This window comes from Thalia democratica, unplaced genomic scaffold, assembly GCF_965202585.1.
Source record: "Thalia democratica unplaced genomic scaffold, ktThaDemo2.hap1.1 HAP1_SCAFFOLD_1059, whole genome shotgun sequence".
In the NCBI taxonomy this organism is placed as follows: Eukaryota; Metazoa; Chordata; class Thaliacea; order Salpida; family Salpidae; genus Thalia; species Thalia democratica.
The window spans coordinates 4,869-25,419 of record NW_028139983.1 but is presented as its reverse complement, the minus strand read 5'-3'; the positions used below and the strand labels follow the sequence as shown (position 1 = coordinate 25,419).

At 29.1% G+C, this 20,551-nt stretch overlaps 2 protein-coding genes across 2 annotated transcripts; one reads left to right on the top strand and one right to left on the bottom strand.

Moving 5' to 3' along the window:
• The first annotated feature begins 6,390 nt into the window (after positions 1 to 6,390).
• LOC145847716 (ubiquitin carboxyl-terminal hydrolase 30-like) lies at positions 6,391 to 10,150 on the top strand. Its single transcript, XM_082953688.1, has 2 exons — positions 6,391 to 6,472; positions 9,258 to 10,150. The coding sequence occupies exons 1-2, from the start codon at positions 6,391 to 6,393 to the stop codon at positions 10,148 to 10,150; spliced, it is 975 nt and encodes a 324-aa protein (XP_082809814.1).
• Positions 10,151 to 10,398: 248 nt separating this feature from the next.
• LOC145847715 (protein CFDP2-like) lies at positions 10,399 to 11,276 on the bottom strand. Its single transcript, XM_082953687.1, has 2 exons — positions 10,756 to 11,276; positions 10,399 to 10,480 (listed from the first exon to the last, which is right to left on the bottom strand). Exons 1-2 carry the CDS (start codon positions 11,274 to 11,276, stop codon positions 10,399 to 10,401), a joined length of 603 nt encoding a protein of 200 aa, XP_082809813.1.
• Positions 11,277 to 20,551: the final 9,275 nt, after the last annotated feature.

Genomic DNA, 20,551 nt, shown 5'->3' with positions numbered 1-20,551 from the left:
TTGAGAGCTAATATATATATCTGTAGTATAAGAATGTAAACTTGCATCAGTAAACTTGTGACTGCTCTTTATTTTCTCTTTATCTAAACTTGCATCAGTGTAACACGTAGCCTTGCGAGCTTACTTATAAACGCTTAGATGAACAAGAAATTTAACTCTAAACTTTCTCAATTTTTACATTTAAACTGTTATCAGACACTTATTGATATCCTCTTACATTGTCTTTGAGCAAAATTAACCCTGTGTTCAAACTCGACGCCGTGCAAAAAATGTCTTCGAGCAAAAAAATTCCTTCGTGCATATTTGACACCTACTGTTTTTTTTTTATCCTAAATATTTTACTACTAATTATTTGCTGTACTTACTGCGTGATGGTTTTGCTGATCCATTGTATTACCATTGTTTGTACAAACCGCTATATCTAATGTCTCATGTGTGACGATATTTAAGCTAATAGTGAACCTTGTTAAAATGTGTGGAGTAGTTTAAAGTTTGTTTCAATGTAACTTATGCTTTAAATTCTAAATAAAATGTAAGTTAAATATTATTTAATCCTGGTTTGGCTAAGTCATCCTTTAATACCAAAGCTTTTTAGTTCTAAATATCTACAATAAAATCCACATTTTTTTAATAGTTTTAAAATTGTGTTATATATTTATACAACCAAGTAAAACAAACTTTTTAATTATGAATATAATTCTTATGCAGCTTTATCAAATTTAAAATTTTTTAATATAGTTTACAAAAAATTGTAAGTAGTATAATAATTATTTAAGATAATTAAAATTTACTGAAATTAAAAGTGATATATAGTTTTATCAAAAATGAAAATATTATTTGCAATCGTTTTAGAACGTCATAGCATAAAAATATTTATTTGTTATTATTTTTGTAAACTTTTTTTTATAAATCTTTGAACTATTCTACACATAAAGGTTTCAACATAAAATAATTAACACCTTATCATGTGCAAAAATGAACTGAAAGTTACTTACTGTACTGTGTAAAAGAGTGTAAAATAATTTTAAGGAGTTCTGAGTTCTGACTCTGAGTAAGAATACAAATATTTATTAAACAAACACAAATATAACTCGGATATTTTAACAAAAGTTTAAAAACATTGTACAGCTGGAATCGATAAAAATTGTACAAGAAGCGTTTTAGTTACTTATTTAAATGGTAAACCAACATTATCAACAATATATTAAGAACCATATGTTTACTCAAGTTTTGTTTACGATATCCGAGCTGAATTAAGCAATATGTTTAAAATAGAAAAAATGAAGTATTATTTGATATGTGTAACTATATGAAATAGATAAAAATACTTAAATATTTAGTCTCAAATACTGTTTTTTTTATAAATGATATCATTTTTTTGTGTCAATTGTACTTCCATGTCCAACTCAGTATTATAAATAATAAATTTTTATTAAATAAGTTGGTAGGGGATAACCAACTGTCGAAACTCGATTGTCAATTATGCAAGTCTGAAATAATGAAATATGTAATGAATAATTTTGTAACATGTTTGTAGGATTAAGAACAACTAATTATGGACCAGTAATTTTCTAATATTTCAACTTGTAAAAAAGTGTCTTGGCGAGCGTAGCAATATAACCTACTTTCTTAAAGTCACTCTCTTACTATTTGATTAGAACATATATAAATTATAAAAACTAAATTATCAAAACAATTAGTATTTTAAATTTTTTGTATAATTTTTTATTTATTGTAAAGAAACATCAGTCTCAAAGTCTACCCCTTGCAACAATAAACGTTTTCTGGGGAAAAGTGAGTGTCTTACATCATATGTAATTATCCCTGCCCCATTAATATTTAACTTTAACTGTCTAAAATAAAATAAACAAAAACTATCTTTTAAATAAATTAAAAAAAAACCCTTGGTGACACGCCATTTGGAGAACACTCACAAGTCTAAAATTTCAACACTAAAAGCCACAAAGTGTGGGAAAATTATGTAGCTCAAATCCCCAAGTAAGTATTTAATCAGCACTACAACAAAAAAATCACACCAACAATCCAATCATGTGATCACCGCCACCATAGTGAACTCACAATCATTTGTTGAGCAAATGCATAAAACTAGTATTATAATAAACACATAAGCATTAAATAACTATCTTAAAGCTTGATAACTAACTAATTTACTGAAATGTTACTCTAAAAAAATTAAAAATTAAGCTAAATAAGCTGTCACTTAAATATGCTGAAGTGGTACCAATTTACAAGTCTGGTAAAAAAAGTGATGTTAATAACTATAGACCTATTTATATTTTGTCTCCTTTTTCAAAAATTTTGAGTCCTTAGTGTGTGAGAGGTTGAATAACTTTTTTTTTGTCTAATGATGTTTTGCATAAAAATCAGTATTGTTTTAGGAAAAATAGTACAACTGAGCTTGCTGTGAATCAGATTGTGGATGAGTTGATTGAGGCTGGTGAGAAAAAGTTAGTTAATTGTTCTGTTTTTTTAGATTTAGCAAAAGCATTCAATACGGTAAATCATGATATACTCTTGTCAAAATTAAAATGTTATAAAGTTAAAGGATCTATGTTAAATTTACTACAAAGCTACTTATATAATAGAAGCCAATCGACTGTTATCAATAATGTTGTGTCTGAGCATGAAATTGTGAATGTTGGTATACCACAAGGTTCTTGTTTGGGTCCTTTGTTGTTTCTTGTGTATATAAATGATATTTTTTCCTTTACTGAGATTAATATGAGATTGTTTGCTGATGATGCCTGCTTAAGCTACCAACATAGTGATCCTGCTTGTGTGAGCAGTGTTATTAATGAAGAACTGAGAAAAGTTGATGTATGGTTGTGTGATAATAAACTTTTTATTAACTATTCTAAAACTAAATTCTTGCTTTTTAACAATATTTCTAAAAAATGTGATTTTAAAGTAAATATAAATGGATTTGCTCTTGAACAGACTGAAAGTATAAAATATTTAGGTGTAGTTTTGGATGAAAAACTGAATTGGAGGGCTCACTTAAGATGTCTCAAATCAAATCTGTCTAAAAGTTGTTATTTGTTGTCAATATTGAGGTACTATTTAGATGTGAGTACACTTAAAATGGTGTATTATAGTTTGATTTATCCGTATATTCAATATTGTATTTCTGCTTTGGGTGGTGCTGCTGAATGTTATTTGAAACAAATTGTTACTATGCAAAAAAGGATAGTGAGGTATGTTTGTTGTGTGCCTGCTTTGACTCCAACAAACCCACTGTTTGTGAAAACTGGTCTGCTGAAATTGAATGATGAGTATAAATTGCAAGTTTGTAAATTGATGCAGAATAGTATGACTGGATTTGATGTTGAGCATTAAAGTTTTACTCTTGCTAGTTCTCGTTACTCACATAATACAAGATTTTCAAAAAAATTAAATTTCATAACTATAAGACCTAGAACAAGACTTAGCCTAAACTCCATTAGGTATTTGGGTTTAAGGTTTTGGTCTAGTGTCCCAGAAAATTTGAAAAGGTTAAAAAAAGATAAGTTTAAATGCGGTTATAAAAATTTTCTATTAACTTGCTACAAGAAGTGAAACTTGAGTGCTTATAATCACATGCCTGAGTATATTGTTTTATTGTCTTATTTTTTTTGTGCATTTGTGTATAAACTAGATTAATTATATATTTTGTTTTCCTTGTTGTTTTCTGTATAAGTTTAAGTTCAAATATTTTATGTTATTTAACTTATTTTTAATATATAAAGGAACATTTCTGTTGAGATTTTTTACTTTTTCTAATACAAGTTTGTTAAGAGAGAAATTATTTGTCAAGTTTTTGAATATTGATCAAGATTTGTGTTAACTTAATGCTAGCAATAAATTAAGTAAGATTTTGTTATAGAAGTTTTTTGTTTTGTAGCTATTGTTTTTAAATTACACTGCTTAATGGTATATTGCTGCTTAAATTTTCAATGGCTAATTGTGGAATCACTTGGCGGCAGTGATATCATAATTGGATTGTTGCTATTGTTGTTTTGTTCAGAACGTCAGAAGCACTTGCTTGGGGATTTGAGCTTCAGGATTTTCCCACACTTTGTGGTTTTTAGTGTTGAGATTTTAACCTTGTGAGTGTTTGCCAAATGACGTGTCACCAGGGTTTTTTTCAATAAAGGGTTAGGATTAGGTTTTTTATTTTGGTTAGTTAAAAGTTCTACTTTTTTTTTTGTTTATAGATTTAGTTTTATTTTCTTAATTAAATGGTGAAATTTTTTCTTAGTAAATTTAAAGATAGGACAGGTAGAATAACACGTGATGAGCTCAAGCTCACTTGCATGACCTTCAGAAAACGTTTATCGTTGTAGAGGGGAGAGTGAGTTAATTCTGATGTTTTTCTACTTAAAAAAAAAAAAAAAAATAGAAAAAAAAACTAATTAGAAAATGTAGTTTCTGAAACTTGTATTGGTAAAATTAATTTTAGTCTAATAAGAGTGAGATGAAAAAAAACTTATATTTATACAACAGTAATTAATAGATACAGTTAACAAAAAAAATATAACAAAAATATAATAAAAACTGGATAGCAGCAAATAAATAATCACGCACAACCATACAATATATTTTCCAATCAACAGACCAAAACCAGCCAATCATGATCAGAGTAAACACAAACAAAATTGACCATACATATATTAAGAGAAACAGATAAAAATAACAACCAAAAACAATTAAGCAAAATCTGCATGCAACACAAATTACTCAACCACACTTAAACAAAAAAAGTATTTAAATCTTTGATTTACTATTCATGAGTCAAATTTGGCATAGTTTGCTGTATTATGGGCAAAAGGGGGGAGGGGGGTATAATGCTTTTTTTTTTTTAAGTTTGATCTTATTTTATATAGTTTTTACTAAGCTACAAAATGCTTTTTACGGATTTAAAAATTTCAAAATAATATTTGAGATATAGTTGGTCAAAGTCAGAGGCAACAATAGGTTTCTTATAGGAGGCGCAAACTAAAGCATCAAAAATAGACTATTTCACTAAAGTCTATCTTCTCCTACAATTTTTGAGATAACTATCTCAAATTTTCTGGAAATGTTCCTTGGTATATTTAGAAAATTCTGTCAATAGGAATTTTTTTAAAATTATAAAATAAAAATTTATATGAAAAATAAACAAAAAAAACAGTTTTTTTGTGTTATAAAATATGTTTTTTTTTAATTTTTTCAAATTTTGTTCCTATAGAAGTTTCTAAATATTGCAAGGAACACTTCCTGAAAATTTGAGGTAGATATCTGAAAAAACGTAGGAAGAGATAGATGTTTAGTGATTTCTAGTTATTTGCCGTTTTAGTTTGCGTCTCTTAAAGAAATCTATTGTTGCCTCCGACTTTGACCAGCTATATCTAAAAAATTATTTTGAGTTCTTAAAATCTGTAAAAAGCATCTTGTAGCTTAGTAAAAACTATATAAAATAAGATCAAATTGTAAAATAAGGTGTTTAACCCCCCTATGCCCTTAACTATAATAAATTTAAATATGAATTTTAGTATAAACAAAAGACTTTAGTAAATTAGTATTATAGTTATTTGTCTTAACTAAAAAAGATTTCTCAATTTACTGAAATGTAAAGAGCTTATTTAAATAAAAATGTGCAAACTAAATATTTTATTCACAACCAGGTTTTGGTGAAAAAAAAAGTGACTTCTTCAAGTTAAATAATATAATTTTAATTCATTGGTCCTTTATTTAACTTGAAGAGGTCACAATTTTTTCTAACTGAAGCCCAGTTGTGAATAAAGTATTTAATTTGCACATCTTTATGTAAATTAGTATTAGTAAAGTATGACTTAAAGTTAACTGCTAGTTTTTCTTTTCATCCTTGAATATATTTTCAACATTTTTTTTCTGCTTTTTTTCTGCAAAAACTTTCTTTTCTAACTTATAAGGTTGAAGCATTTATTGCTAAAACTACAATTATTTAAATCTGAGTAGTTTTAGCTCTACTTACTCCAAGCAAATACAGCAAACCTAGCTTTATTTAATAGACATTATAAATTCAAAAGACATAATACAAACATTTTTTGTTTAAGAATGTCTTATTTCATACTAAAAAAAAGTTTTATTAGTTTAGTTTTAAGTTTTTATATATTCTAACCAACTAATATTACTATTAGAAACACACAAGTATTTATAACTATTTTCCTTTATATAACTTATCTACAAAACTTAATATCTGAAGCAAAGTATTTCTAAAAATCTGTTTTAACAGAATGAAAAAGCAAGCTTTTTTTTTTTGTAATTTTTAATTTCCTTTTAACCATATAGCATTTTGATATATTTGCTATTTCTAAACTAAGGTAGGCATTATCTATTTATAATTTTTGTTCTTTAATGTGGTGTATAGTAATGGAGAACAGGGCTAATATGCACAAAGACACTTTTGCACTAAGGGTCAAATATGCACCAAGAGACACTTTAGCACAAAGAAGTTTTTACACAAATGGAATTTTTTACACAAAGGCACTTTTAAGGTAACCTTTGTACAAAAGTAAAAAAGAAACTAGTTAAAACAAATAATTACAAATAAAAAAAAAAAAAACAAGGATAAATTGATAACAAAAATTACTGACCAAGGGTATAGTTAGGGGTAAAAGTGATAATAAAAATAATCTACAAAAAGTAAAAAAAAAAAAAAAAGTATTAAAATAGAACTTGATAAAAAATAGTAACTGACCAAGGGTAAAAGTGATTAAGAAAACCAATAAAAACTGTTAACAAAAAAAAAAAAAAAAAAAAGAAAAGAAAAAACAAACAAGGGTAAAGGTTAGGGGTATTAGTGATAGTAGAAAAAAAAAAAAAAATTTCACCACAGACCTTTTGTGCAAAAGTGTCTTTGTGCAAAAGTGTCTTTGTGTAAAAATGTCCCTTCGTGAAAAATTGTCTCTTTGGGCATATTAGACTCCTACACCTAATAATGTGTTACTTTAAATTTTAAAACTTTTAGACTTTTCTTTGTTTAGTAAATTATAAAAACAATAGTGGTCCAATGACTGTACTTTTTGGCACTTCTTCTATACTATCACTGGTTGATACATATCATTAAAAACTAGTTTTTTTTTTCTTTCAACTTAGTATGGTTCTATTAATTTGATGTTTTTCTTTGTACCATAGTATTATGAGTTTTCTAATGAAATTCTTCTATCCACACAGTAAAAGCCTTACTCAGATCCAACAAAACATTATCAAAGCAGAACAATGCTCGTCCGAAAAAAGTACCAAAAAAGTTATATAAAACTTAAAATTTTTCAAGGTAGTTAAATTTTTTTCTCTTGTAGATAGCTTGTAGACAGTGTCACCTCTACCTAATGCACACAGTTTAAATAGAAATTATCTTGATTCTAAGTTATAACCAATACATAGGTTTTATAAAAAACATTATTATAATTAGAGATTGACTTTATTTCAACGTCATTAATAAAAAGTTCAAACAATTTTTGTTGTAATACTTACAATTTTTTTTTTTTGTATCTAGTAGTATTGTTTTGTACACAGTTGAAATTTTAAAAAATGCTACTGTGCTTAGGTGCACTTCACAGTGTGCTTTACTAGCCTAATCTAGCTGTACCATCTAGTTAGTAACCATTAGAAGAAATTGTGATTCTTTTTTGTCTACAAACACTTTTTTTGAAACATGTAAATTACTATGTTTGAAATAGTTTCTATTTAGTCAAAAAAATGTATTTTTTTAAATTAAAAGTTTAAACAGTCTTTTGATTTTTCTATATGCAAAAGTAAACTTTTTATGTCTGCTTACTTTTCTTTCAAGTGTAACTGTAGTTATAGCTGATAATCAATTCTCTTGAAACTTTTTTTATGCTCAACAAAAGTATCTCATCTGTATGTACAGTTGAGTTACCACACACTCAAGCTAACTAGTTTAAGTTTTTTGAAAAACTCAGGCCAACTCGCGCTAGTTATGATTTTTTCTCAAAAATATGTATAGTTTTTTGAGTTTAAAGTCAATATTTTTATTAAAAGTTAACTAAGTTGTTTATTTATCATTTTTTTTATAAGTGTTCAAACTTGACCAATTGTTTTATTTTCTATAAGGAAGATATTTTTAAAAAACTAAGAAACTAAAGATATTTTATCTGATGAAAACCTTAATGCAGTTTCTTTATTTGTTTTCCTCATTTGTTTTAAAGTTTAAATGTTATGTTTTCTCAGAAATGTTTTTTTTTTAAATGTTTTTTTCAATTTTAGGATTAGTATCTTAAAGACCTTTTTTGTTTTGAATCTGACATATATATTTTTTTATTTTTAGATTTATCATATTTTTATACTACTTCAAAACATAACCTGCCAGTCAACTATAAAAAAGTATTATTTTATTAAACTATAGATTTCTATAAACATATAAACAATTTTAAAAGTTTTTACAACATGACCTTCTACATAAGTCTTTATAAACTGTTAAATGTTCTTGAATTCTATATTAGTAATGATTACTGAATGTGATATTATTTTTGAGTTATGTCAATGTTTTTGAATTTGAAATTTTTTCAAATGATATCCAGTGAAAATGAGAACCTTTTACATGAAAATTCTTAAACATTAATAGCAAATTACGTTTCATAATTTAAGTACTATTTATCAGAGTTTTATTACCAATATTAAATTAGGGGACTTTTTGTCTAAAAACTTCTAATCAACAAAGAAATTAAAAAAAAAAAGTTTATAAATATGGTGTAAATGTTATAGTTAGTAAACTTTGGTGCTAGTTTTAATAGTTGTATTAATAAAGTTTGACAAATGACAATTTTGAAAATCCAATTAAGTATACTTCAACAAAAGTAGAGCAACCAATATTTAGTCCATTTCCTAGAAAAAGTTGTCACATCTAACCCACTACTAAAAAGTTGCCAAAGTCTATTATAAAAAAATCAAAAAAGTTATATACACAATAATTACAAAATAAAGACAAAAGTAATTGGCATTGTATCATGAAATGAAAGAAGCAAACACTAGACCTATAAGAATTTACTTAGAAGTTATAATATTTTTATTATAGTTTAAATGTTTTCAGATTTAGTTGTTATACAAACTCACCACGAAGTAACTTAGACCAATATTACAAAATATATTTTAGTAAATATTAAAAGTAAGTTTATCTTTTAATAAAAAACGCCATAACAAAAATTTATTACAGATGAGAGCCTGTTTATAATTTTCATAGATTTTAAACTTGATAAATCAAAACTAAAAAATTAAAGACCAAACCCTGAAGTACTGCGGGATTTTCATTAGTGGGGCAGGAGTAACTTGCGGTCTCTACTACCTCAGCAGGTGGGCCACATCTTCTCACCAGCAGGTGGCGTGCTACGCCAGGCTAACCAACAACGGCAACACTTGCTACATGAACTCTGTTCTCCAATCATTAGCTAGCTGCCCTCATTTTGTTAAGTTTCTCAGGAGCAACAGGGAAAAGGTGGGGGGAGGTGGGAAAATGAGTGAGGTGATCCTAGAAGTACTGGATCAGTTGGAGGAGAAGGGCAACTTGAAGTACTTTAATCCTTGTTGTGTGATAGCAGGTTTAAAGAGGAGAGGGTGGCACATCAGTGAGGAGGAGCACAACTCACACGAGTTCCTGCATGCCCTCACTGCAACTGTTCAAGATGAAAACCACAAGTTCATTTTGTGCCACCTCAAGCCTTCTCTTGCAAATATAAAAAAAAGTGAAGTTTTGAAAGAACTTTCCAGTCGTGTGAAGTTCAAGCAAGGCGTAAGTCAAGATTTGCGTTTTCTCAAAAACATGTTTCACTTGAACACAGAGCTGCAAGGCAGGGTGGGTACGAAGCTAACTTGTTCCAAATGCAGCCACCAGAACCCCATCAGGTACGAAGCCTTTCACAGTCTGAGCGTTCCTTTCAGCAACTTGGTGTGCAAAAGCAAAATAACCTTGCAAGACTGCCTTGAAAACTATTATACAGAAGGTAAAAGCGTTGAACCCATCTACTCAACTGTTCATTCCTACTGTGTAAGATTTCACCAGTCTCAGATAACAAAGGTGATATTGACCTCTTTGTTGGTCCAACTGCTTTTCTTATTCCTTCGTAGACTGATTTGGTATCTCCTCTGTCAGCAGCAGCCTGAATACGCGCACTAGCCTTTAACCAAAACTCTGTAGCACATTTTCTAGCTGCCCTCCGAAAAATTTTTCTGGCTTCACGAAGTCTATTAAGACACGTGTTACTTGGGTCAAGTTGATAATCAACATGAGCCTGTCGCTTTTTCTTTGAAAGAGGAGATAAAATATTGATATTTTCTTCGAACCAGTCTTTGTTGGCATGTTTGTTCTTTCCAAAAGTTTCAAAGGCATTCTGAGATATACTTTTTTCGATCCTAGACCAAGACTCAGAAGCAGATGTGTCCGACGAAGAGACAGATGGCATCAGAGTTGAGAACTTTTTGATTTTTTCCTTGTCCCGCATTGCACCTACATTTAGTCGAACTTTACGAGCTAAGTTGTTTGAATTGTGCATGAACTTTTTTGAGATGTGCATTTTACAGCAGACCAAAGAATGATCGCTGTTGCAGTCTGCGCTTTGATATGATCTAGTTAACAGAACATCGTTAATACGATGGCGTCTCACTAAGATAAGGTCTAATTGGTGCCAGTTTTTAGAACGGGGATGTCTCCAAGATACTTTATGCTGCCATTTAGTTTTAAAAAATGAATTGATAACACAGAGATTCTGTTTATGACAAAACTCTAAAAGGCGTTGACCATTAGAATTCATTCTTCCAAAACCAAAATGTCCTAGACAGGGAGCCCAAGAGTCGTGATCAGATCCAACTCTTGCATTAAAATCACCCAGAATAACAAGTTTGTCGTTTTTTGGCAATTTATTCACTACGAGATTTAACTTTTCATAAAAAGTATCTTTAATTTGCTCGTCAGTGTATAGCGTATGCGCATATACACTAATAAGGGTTGCTATTCCTTTTTTGGTGTGTAAACGTAGAGTAGCAATACGTTCGTTTCCGTCACCAACTTCTACATGTTGTAAGAGTGTATTCTTGACAGCAAAACCAACACCATATTCTTTACGTTCTTCAACAGACTTACCAAACCAGAAGAAAGTAATTTTTTTTTCTTTAATTGAGCCTTGACCAGCAAGGCGCGTTTCTTGAAGAGCTGCAATATCAACTTTAAGACGAAGAAGTTTGTTATTTATAATAGCAGTTTTTCTTGCATCATTTATGTTTTTGGGGTCCATACCAGTAGTCATGGTAAGAACGTTCCAGCTTCCCAGTTTTAGAGTGGGTCTCTTTTTACGTTTATGTTTGTCAGGTGATATAGTTTCAGTTTACTTTTCACTTAAAGCTATCCCCATTCACCCAATGAGGAAGGTAAACTGTGGCGGAACAACACCTTATTGGCTGAGGGCTGCTCAGCTTAAGGCAGGCGGTGGTTGTTCAGTGGAACTAAAAAATTCCTCCTACCGACAAATACGACCCCTGGCGCCCATCCTTTCGCTAAGCAGGATTAGGCTTATCACCGGTAACTGCCGTATTCCGTGTTGTGTCTTAGCGAAAAACCTGCAAAGCTGGAGTAAACCTCTCCAAGCACAAAGCCAGGGCATAACATTGAGATTCCAGCTGTTGCCCATGCAGCAGGATCTCACTCTCCACAGTTAGAAGAGCTCAGCGAAACAGCAAAGCTGATACAGCCAAGATTCATCATTGTCGCAGGAGCTGCCGGAATGACATTGAATACGAAGTCAGACCGCCTACGTGGCTCCGACTACGGCTTTTTGATCAGAGTTTTGCATCTCCTAGAGGAATAAAAGTACAGTTCTTTGGAGTTTCCTCTACCCCCGTGTTTAAGACTTTACCATGTCTGATTTTTCCTCAGGGTTTACTCCCGAAGTCTTTGCTTAGCCAAAAGCAACCACAAGGCAGTGGACTTTCTTTATGAGCTAATGGTGATACTTCTTCATGAACTAATCGTGATACTTCTTCATGAACTAATCGTGATACTTCTTCCTGAACTGATGGTGATACTCTTTCATGAACTGATAGTGATACTCTTTCATGAACTGGTGGTGGTACTTTTTCATGAACTGGTGGTGGTACTTTTTCATGAACTGGTGGTGGTACTTTTTCATTAACTGGTGGTGGTATTTCTTCATGAACTAATGGTGATACTTCTTCATGAAGTGGTGGTGATACTTCTTCATGAAATGGTAGTGGTAATTCTTCATGAACTGATGGTGATACTTCTTCATGAACTGGTGGTGGTACTTCTTCATGAACTGGTGGTGATACTTATTCATGAACTGGTGGTGATACTTATTCATGAACTGATGGTGATACATCTTCACGAACTGGTGGTGATACTTCTTCATGAACTGGTGGTGGTACTTCTTGATGAACTGATAGTGATACTTTTCCATGAACTGATATTGATACTTCTTTATGAACTGATAGTGATATTTTTTCATGAACTGATATTGATACTTCTATCATGAACTGATAGTGATACTTCTTTTATGAACTGATAGTGATACTTCTTCATGAACTGGTGGTGGTACTTCTTCATGAACTGATGGTGATACTCTTTCATGAAATGGTGGTGGTACTTCTTCATGAACTGATGGTGATACTCTTTCATGAACTGATGGTGATATTTCTTCATGAGCTAAGCAACCATTGATAGCTGGTTGTACTTCTTTCTCACTGCTGATTGTACTATGTTAAACATGAATTAAAAATCAAAGGCATAAGTTCAAGTTTTCATTTTCTAATTAAAAACAAATGTTGTTTTATAATTTTCCAATTTATTAAACTTTTTAAAAAACAGTTTTAACAAATAAACACAATAAATCATTTCTTACCAGTACCTTGGCCTGATCTCAATTCTGTAATTTTTTCTCTCTGCAAACTGTACCTACCTGGTTATAATAAGTCTTTTCTAGCAAATAGCAAACGGCAAAAATAGGCTATTTCACTAATAATCTATCTTCTTCTACGTTTTTTGAGATAGCTACCTCAAATTTTCAAGAAGTGTTCCTTGAAATGTTAAGAAAAATCTCTTGGAAAGATATTTAGTAGTTAAAAAATAAATATTTTGTATTTTAAATAAACCAAAAAAAACAGTTTTTTTTTTGTTTTTTTGTTATAATTTTTTTTTTTTTTAATTTTATTCCTACAGAATTTTCTAAATATTGCAAGCAAGATTTTCTAAAAAATTAAGGTAGTTATCTCATAAAACGTAGGAGGAGATAGATTTTTAGTGATTTCTAGTTATTTGTCGTTTGCACCTTCCATAACGAACCTATTGTTGCCTCCAATTTTATCCGGCTATATCTCAAAAGTAATTTTGAATTTTTAAAATCAGTAAAAAGCATCTTGTAGTATAGTAAAATCTATATAAAATAAGATATAATTGTGAAAAAAGTATTTTACCTCCTCCCCCTATGCCCTTAAGTTAGATATTGGTTTAATTGAATTTGCAACAGCAGATTGTGAGTTCCAACTGGTGGTGGTGATCACATGATTGGATTGTTGATGTGTTTTTTGTTGGTGTGTCGGCAAATTCTTGCTTGATATTAAATAATACTTAGGACGGGTGCACGACTATTCAAATTCTGACAATTCAAATTCCGACAATTCAAATTTGGACAATTCAAATTCCGACAACTCAAACTCGACAATTCAAATTCCGACAACTCAAATTCCGACAATTCAAATTCCGTCAACTCAAATTCCGTCAACTCAAATTCCGACAACTCAAATTCCGACAACTCAAATTCCGACAACTCAAATTCCGACAACTCAAATTCCGACAATTCTAATTCGGACAATTCAAATTCCGACAACTCAAATTCGGACAATTCAAATTCCGACAACTCGAATTCGGACAATTAAAATTCCGACAACTTAAGTTCGGACAGTTCAAATTCCGACTACTCAAGTTCTGACAATTCAAATTCCGACAACTCAAATTCGGACAGTTCAAATTCCGACAACTCAAATTCGGAAAGTTCAAATTCCGACAACTCAAATTCGGACAGTTCAAACTCCGACAACTCAAATTCGGACAACTTAAATTCCGACAACTCAAATTCTAAAAATTCAAACTACGACAACTCAAAATTCGGATAATTCAAACTACGACAATTGAAATTTTTTAATAAACGACTAAAGTGTACACATAATACTCTAATAAATTTTATGATGAGAATTAAAAAGTTTATCAATTGTTTCATTTATTTTTTTAAATATTATAGTTTTTTTAAAATTATGTTATTAGTTTTCAAAAGATGTATAAATTTTGCTAAATAATAAATAAATTATTAGATATAAACGATTATAAAGATAATATTTAAAAAAATTTGAATATTTCTAGACATAAAATTAAGTAATTTTAAACAATATGTGTTATGTTTTTTTGTAAGTATATAAATTATCTTTTTTTTTACTGTTAATTGAAAGATAAAAAAAAGCGGTCAAAAAGTTTGGTCTAAAGACCTAGGGTACAAAAAAACTTATCGGTTATCGAGTCGTACACCATATACTTATAAGTTTCTTATGAGCAATTACATTCTTTTTTATCATTTAAATATCTAAATATTTAGTTATAAAACAATCAATTAAACGAAACGAAATAAAAGCAAACTAAACGAATATAAATTGACTTTTGTGTTTAAAATGTTCTTATTCAGTTACATAAGAACTAATAATTTTATATAACTTTAAACTAATGTAAAAAAGCAACCAACTATACTTATAGGAAACATGTGAAAAATTGAATGATATATTACAAACTCTATAAAAAAAAGTCAAAATGTAATACGCTTGTAATTTTAACGTTTACTTTTATCATTAATTTGTGCTTAGAGTTTAATTTTTAATCTATTCAAAAAAAAATTTTTCCTGAAAAGTGAAAACAAATTTAAATAAATAAATAAACTATTGTATTTTTTTATAATACTATCAAAGAATTTAATTCAAGCATAACTGAATTTAACTATTATAAACGAAAATATAAAGATAAGTACTGTTAAATTTTAGCTTTTAATAAGCAAAATAAATAATAACAATAATAGTATTAACAACATAAGCATAAACCGATTTGAAAAATAACAATAAGTTTTTATGTAATGATGTAAAGTAAATTTGCTATTTGAAAAGCATAGCTCTATAAATTAATTTGTTTAGATTAGATGTAATTTAAAACAAAAATTAGTCACTTATCACTGTTTTATATAAAGTTATTTTTTTTAGTTATATTGAACATCATTAAAACATTACTTAACAAGATATTGCTTAACAAAACCTCTTTTCCAATACATATATAATATAAATAAGAAATAAACTGATTACAAATAATAATTCGATAGTCTAACTAGAATTATGCAATGTAGTCAATTAAAAGACATTGAGGACCGAGTCACGGTGACAAGACCAAAACCCGAGTTCTGATTGCAAAAACTAAATCGAGTATTACAATACAGTAGTTCGATGTCTTATAGCTGAAATTGGTAATATTTTTTACCATATTAACATGATATTTTATTTTCATATCAGGGTTCGTGCGCGTCAGGCTAAGTCAGGCTAAATCAGGCTAAATCAGTTTTTTTGAAAAAAGTTGAAAAACGTCAGGCTAAATCAGTTTTTGTGTTTAAAAATTTGAGAATCTCAGTTTTTGTCAGTTCAAATGCATGAAATTTTTTTAATTAAGATCAAATTGAGATGTGAATTTATTTCTAAATAAAGATTTAGTTATTAAAGACAAAATCAGTCAGTATTTGTAAAAATAAGTGCTTAAAACCTTTTGTTGAATCTCTAAAATAATTTCAAGAATCTTCATTATTTTGTTTTTAGTAGATTATATACGTCATAACTATAAAAATTCATAAAAAAGTACAGTTTAAACATTACAGTTTAGTTCAACAACTTAACTGTTTGTTTGAATTTGTTTACATGAGCTTTGTTTTTCAGAGCTTAGTTGGTTAAACTGTTTTAATTTCTAATATAAAGGCTTTATACCAAATACTTTATAGATTAATACTCTTAGCAGTTTGTTCATATAATTTATTTTCTGTTTATTCAAAGTTATTAGAGAAATTCACAAGACTAAAAAATTACTTATGTAATATCATGATTATTTTAATTAGTTATTTTAAAAATTAAGATGCTTTAATGATAACATAAAGTTTTTGAGAGATGTGTTTAATTACATTTTGTTTTTCTTTTACAGACTTATTCACATTTCTGTTTTAATAAAAGCTTCTGGTCTAGACATGTAACTTATAATTGACGAATTCAAGTACTAATTGACACGAACCTTGTATATGGGTGATAAGTGGTGGATGTAACTAAGCCCCAAAATTTAATAAAGGTATGAATTCATTGAAGCAGAAATTATAATGACCAGTTAAAAATATTCAAGTTGCTGGGTAAGGGATTGATAGATGTTGAAAAATAATTCATTTAAATTTTTATTTTCTTTAAAAGTAGTTGTGTGAATACTTTTATTGCGTTAATTTGCTAATTAAGACCCCCCGATACCCAAAATGCCTTCTGAAGGTGATTTTTTCTACTTTGAAAAAATGTCAGGCTAAATAGGTCTCTGTCAGGCTAAATGAAAAGGAATTTCGCGCACGAACTGTCATATGCTAACAAAATTAGAAAATAACATTTAAATAAGTAACCTTATCAACATTTTAAACTTAAAATGTTAGTATTCTTTTAATGACATACAATTTTATAGTCAAACTTTTCTTAAAGTAAACAAAATATTTAATAATTTTATTTATTACAATATTTAATGTTTACAAACTGTTGGTAATACGTTTTTAGTACTTTTTTATAGTGACTATGCTTATGACGATATCAATTTAATTCAATTGTATAATTAAAAGTATTACTTTCGTTATAAAAAAAATTATGCGAATTAGTATAAGTCGAACAATTACTGTTTGTATTAAAACAAAACCACACCTACATAATAAATTATTACTTTTTTATTAACACAATTTAAGGGATATTAAATTTTGTCGTTAACTATTTTTAATTTTTATTTAGTTATGTCGATTGATATCGATTAAAAAATCTAAAAAAATTAAAATTGGTAAATTTAAAGTTTAAAACATTATTATTTTTATATACTACAAAATATTTTTAAACTTAGTATAGTATTTATTTATAAGAAGTCTAAATTTCTAAAACTTATTGTACAACACTTTATTAATCCATAATAAAGCATTATGTCAAAAAGTAAACAAGCTGCTTGAAACCTGCTTAAATCAAAAGTTGTACACTAATTAATTAAATATAATCAAAAGTTAGTAACAAGTAAGTTAGTTTTTGTTTATAACAATAACTTGTATAACATCTTACATTTTAATAGTTACAATTACTAATTATTTCTAATTGGTAATAGTATATCTCCCATGATACATTCATACAAAAAGTAATAAAAATGTTATACATTATTTGAATTCACCTTAGTGGAAGAATAAAATAAAACAATATTTATTAAACTGGAGTGAATTTTAAACTTAAACCTAAATATAATTATAAGAATAGTTGTGTGTGAATTTTTGATATGATGAAAAAGTAAAGTTTATTAAAGCAAATACTAAATTTCTTTAGTGAATCAAGTTGACTATGTGAGGACAGAAAGAGGAAAGCTGAAAGCGTGCTCCACAGGTTTTTTGTATAATTTCACCTCAAAGAAAAAAAACGATCCAAAAGTGTCATTTTCAAAAATTCACAGGATCTTTTGTTCCACATTTTTTGTTTAACTAGAGATTTGTTTGTTTCTGTTGTTCTTTTTTTACATGTTATTTAAATGTTTTATGATTATTTTATTAAAAAATAAAATTTTAAAACTTTTTATACCAGGAAGGCCATTTTACAGAGAACTTTGAAATTTCCTGGATCTGGATCTTTTTTTCAAATTAAACTGGCTGGCTCCAGATTCTAAACAATTTAAGTAATCCAAGCAAAAATAGCCAAATAATTTGAAAAAGATCAAAAAACCTTGAATTTTATTTTAAACCAGTGGCAACCCTGTGAAAAACAAAAAATAATGATCAATTTATGGTCTTTTAAAATCTTGAAATGTTAAAAATGTGTGCATGTTTGTTTTTATTATGAGTATCCTTCAAAATTAGTAGCCTCATTTCAGCCTTTAAAAATAAATAGTTTGAAAGTAATAGAATAATAAGAAAATTGGGTCTCATATATATTTTATTTTATAAATACATATTTGATAAATAGTAAAACGCTTTTTCTTTACATAAAACTAATTTACAGGCATTGAAGCTGGTTTCTACTGCCAAAAGTACTGCTACGAGTACAACAAACTCTACATCAAGGATTGTTAGTGATGCTTACGGGTCGATGCCATCTCATTCAATTTTTGAGATGCCAAAGGAATCTAGTCTTAAGAGAACACTACAAAGGTCAAGGAATGTAGCAGAAAGCTGTCCGCCTGAGCCCGCTTCTTTAAATGAGCTAGTTTTGAGAGAGGAAGACAAAGTGTTATTCAACCGTGAAAGCTGGTTGGTTTTTGACTCTGGTCCAGGTAGTGACAGACTTCTCATTTTTGCAACTCAAGCGAACCTAAGGCTCTTGGGACAGGCTGAAATCGTGTTCAGTGACGGAACATTTAAGTGTGCTCTAAGTCGCCTTTTTCCCCAATTGTATACCATTCATGGTAAATGCTACGGGTCAGTTGTTCCCTTAGTATACTGTTTGTTGCCGAACAAAAGGGAAGCAACATATAGAACTTTAATCAATGCATTACTTGATAATGTAAATCTAGCTCCTCTTGCTTGACACACAGATTTCGAAAGGGCTGCCATTAATGTAGTTAATGAAAAGTTCAACAATGTTGCTAAAGGGTGTTTCTTCCACTTCACTCAATGCATTTATCGTAAAGTGATAGAACTCGGCTTAAAGCAATCCTACGAAGCAGAGGATGGAGATTTTGCCCACTCAATTAGGCAATTAAGTGCATTGGCGTTTGTCCCAGAAGATGATGTAGCTGGGGCATACCTCTTACTGAGGCAATCTGATCAATTCGATCAAAGAACTGTGCCTCTGTTTGCATACTTTGAAGACACATGGGTGGGAGTTCCCGGAAGCAACCGTGAGCCCTTGTTCCCGATTTCATTATGGAACGTGTACCTTCAAACACTGTCAGGAGAGCATCGAACTAACAATGCTCTAGAAGGTTGGCACAGAAGTCTTCAAAGTAAATTCAACTGCGCAAATCTAAGTGTTTTTAAGTGCATTAAGTTATTGAAAAGAGAACAAGGATTGATCTCTGCGAGAGTGGTTCGTTATGCAAGCGGTGAGAGTCCTCCTCTTCCTCGGATGGACATTCGAAAACGAGAAGAAAGGATCAAAACAATCGTGGAGAGATATCCATTAATGGATAAACTTGACTACCTTAGTGCAATAGCCAGGAATTATAAATTTTAATGTTGTAATAAAATGTGCACTTATAAATCTTAGTTGTTTTAGTTTGTAAAATTTGAGGAGCTTAGGAATGAATATATATTTTTCGAATTTTTTTTTTAAATAAACTAAATAGGTTTTTTGTCTTCATAAAACCAGCATTGATTGATGTAATATTAGTTGAAAAAAAAATTAAAAAAGCAATGATAAAAACTGGTTATGTTATATTAACACGTGAACAAAATTTAGAATTCTCCCACTTTAAACTGATCAATAAAAGCTCACTATTGAGTAAGAAAACAATTTAATTGTTTTTTGAAACTATAAGAAACGAAAGTGTTACACTAAACAGAGTAACATACCTAGAATATCATGCTATAGATATACATTTAATTTAGCGCTATGTTACTTTAACCTAATCAAAAAAAAATTTCCTTCAAAAACTTGATAACTTGAATAAAGAAAAATGGGCAACTCAAAATAAAAAGTAGCACAATTTAACATCAAATCTAGAGTTAAATTATACAAGAATGGTAAATTAAATGTGTTTTATTGCATTAAAAAACAATTATATTGATTTTAATATTATAAAAGGATTTTTTTTATCAAAAAAAATAGCATAGAATGAAGTTTTACTGTATATGTAGAGATACAATTTATTTTACATAAAACGTTACGACAATGTGACTTAATTTAAAAAATAAAAAGCTTTAAAAGAGAACAACTATTATAACGACATTGTATTTATTGAACATACAAGCAAACGTTTTTAACTTCTAACAATTTTAATTTTAAAGATGAAAACTTTATACAAATCGGATAAAACATAACCGCAAATATTACCCTTGTAACTGCTGCTCTTAGATTCTATGTCCTTGGATAATAAATATTTAACCCTTGACCGACTTAATACTATATTTATAAATACAAAAACTCGATTACTTGATATTTACTCGAAAGTAATGTTTTAAGCTAAAACATGCGACTTTTTATTAAGTTTTCGGAATCATCTATTTGTGGCATCCTTGTGCTGAACAATATTTTAATAACATTTTTAATATTAGGTCTTGTAACCGCTCTGTAGCGG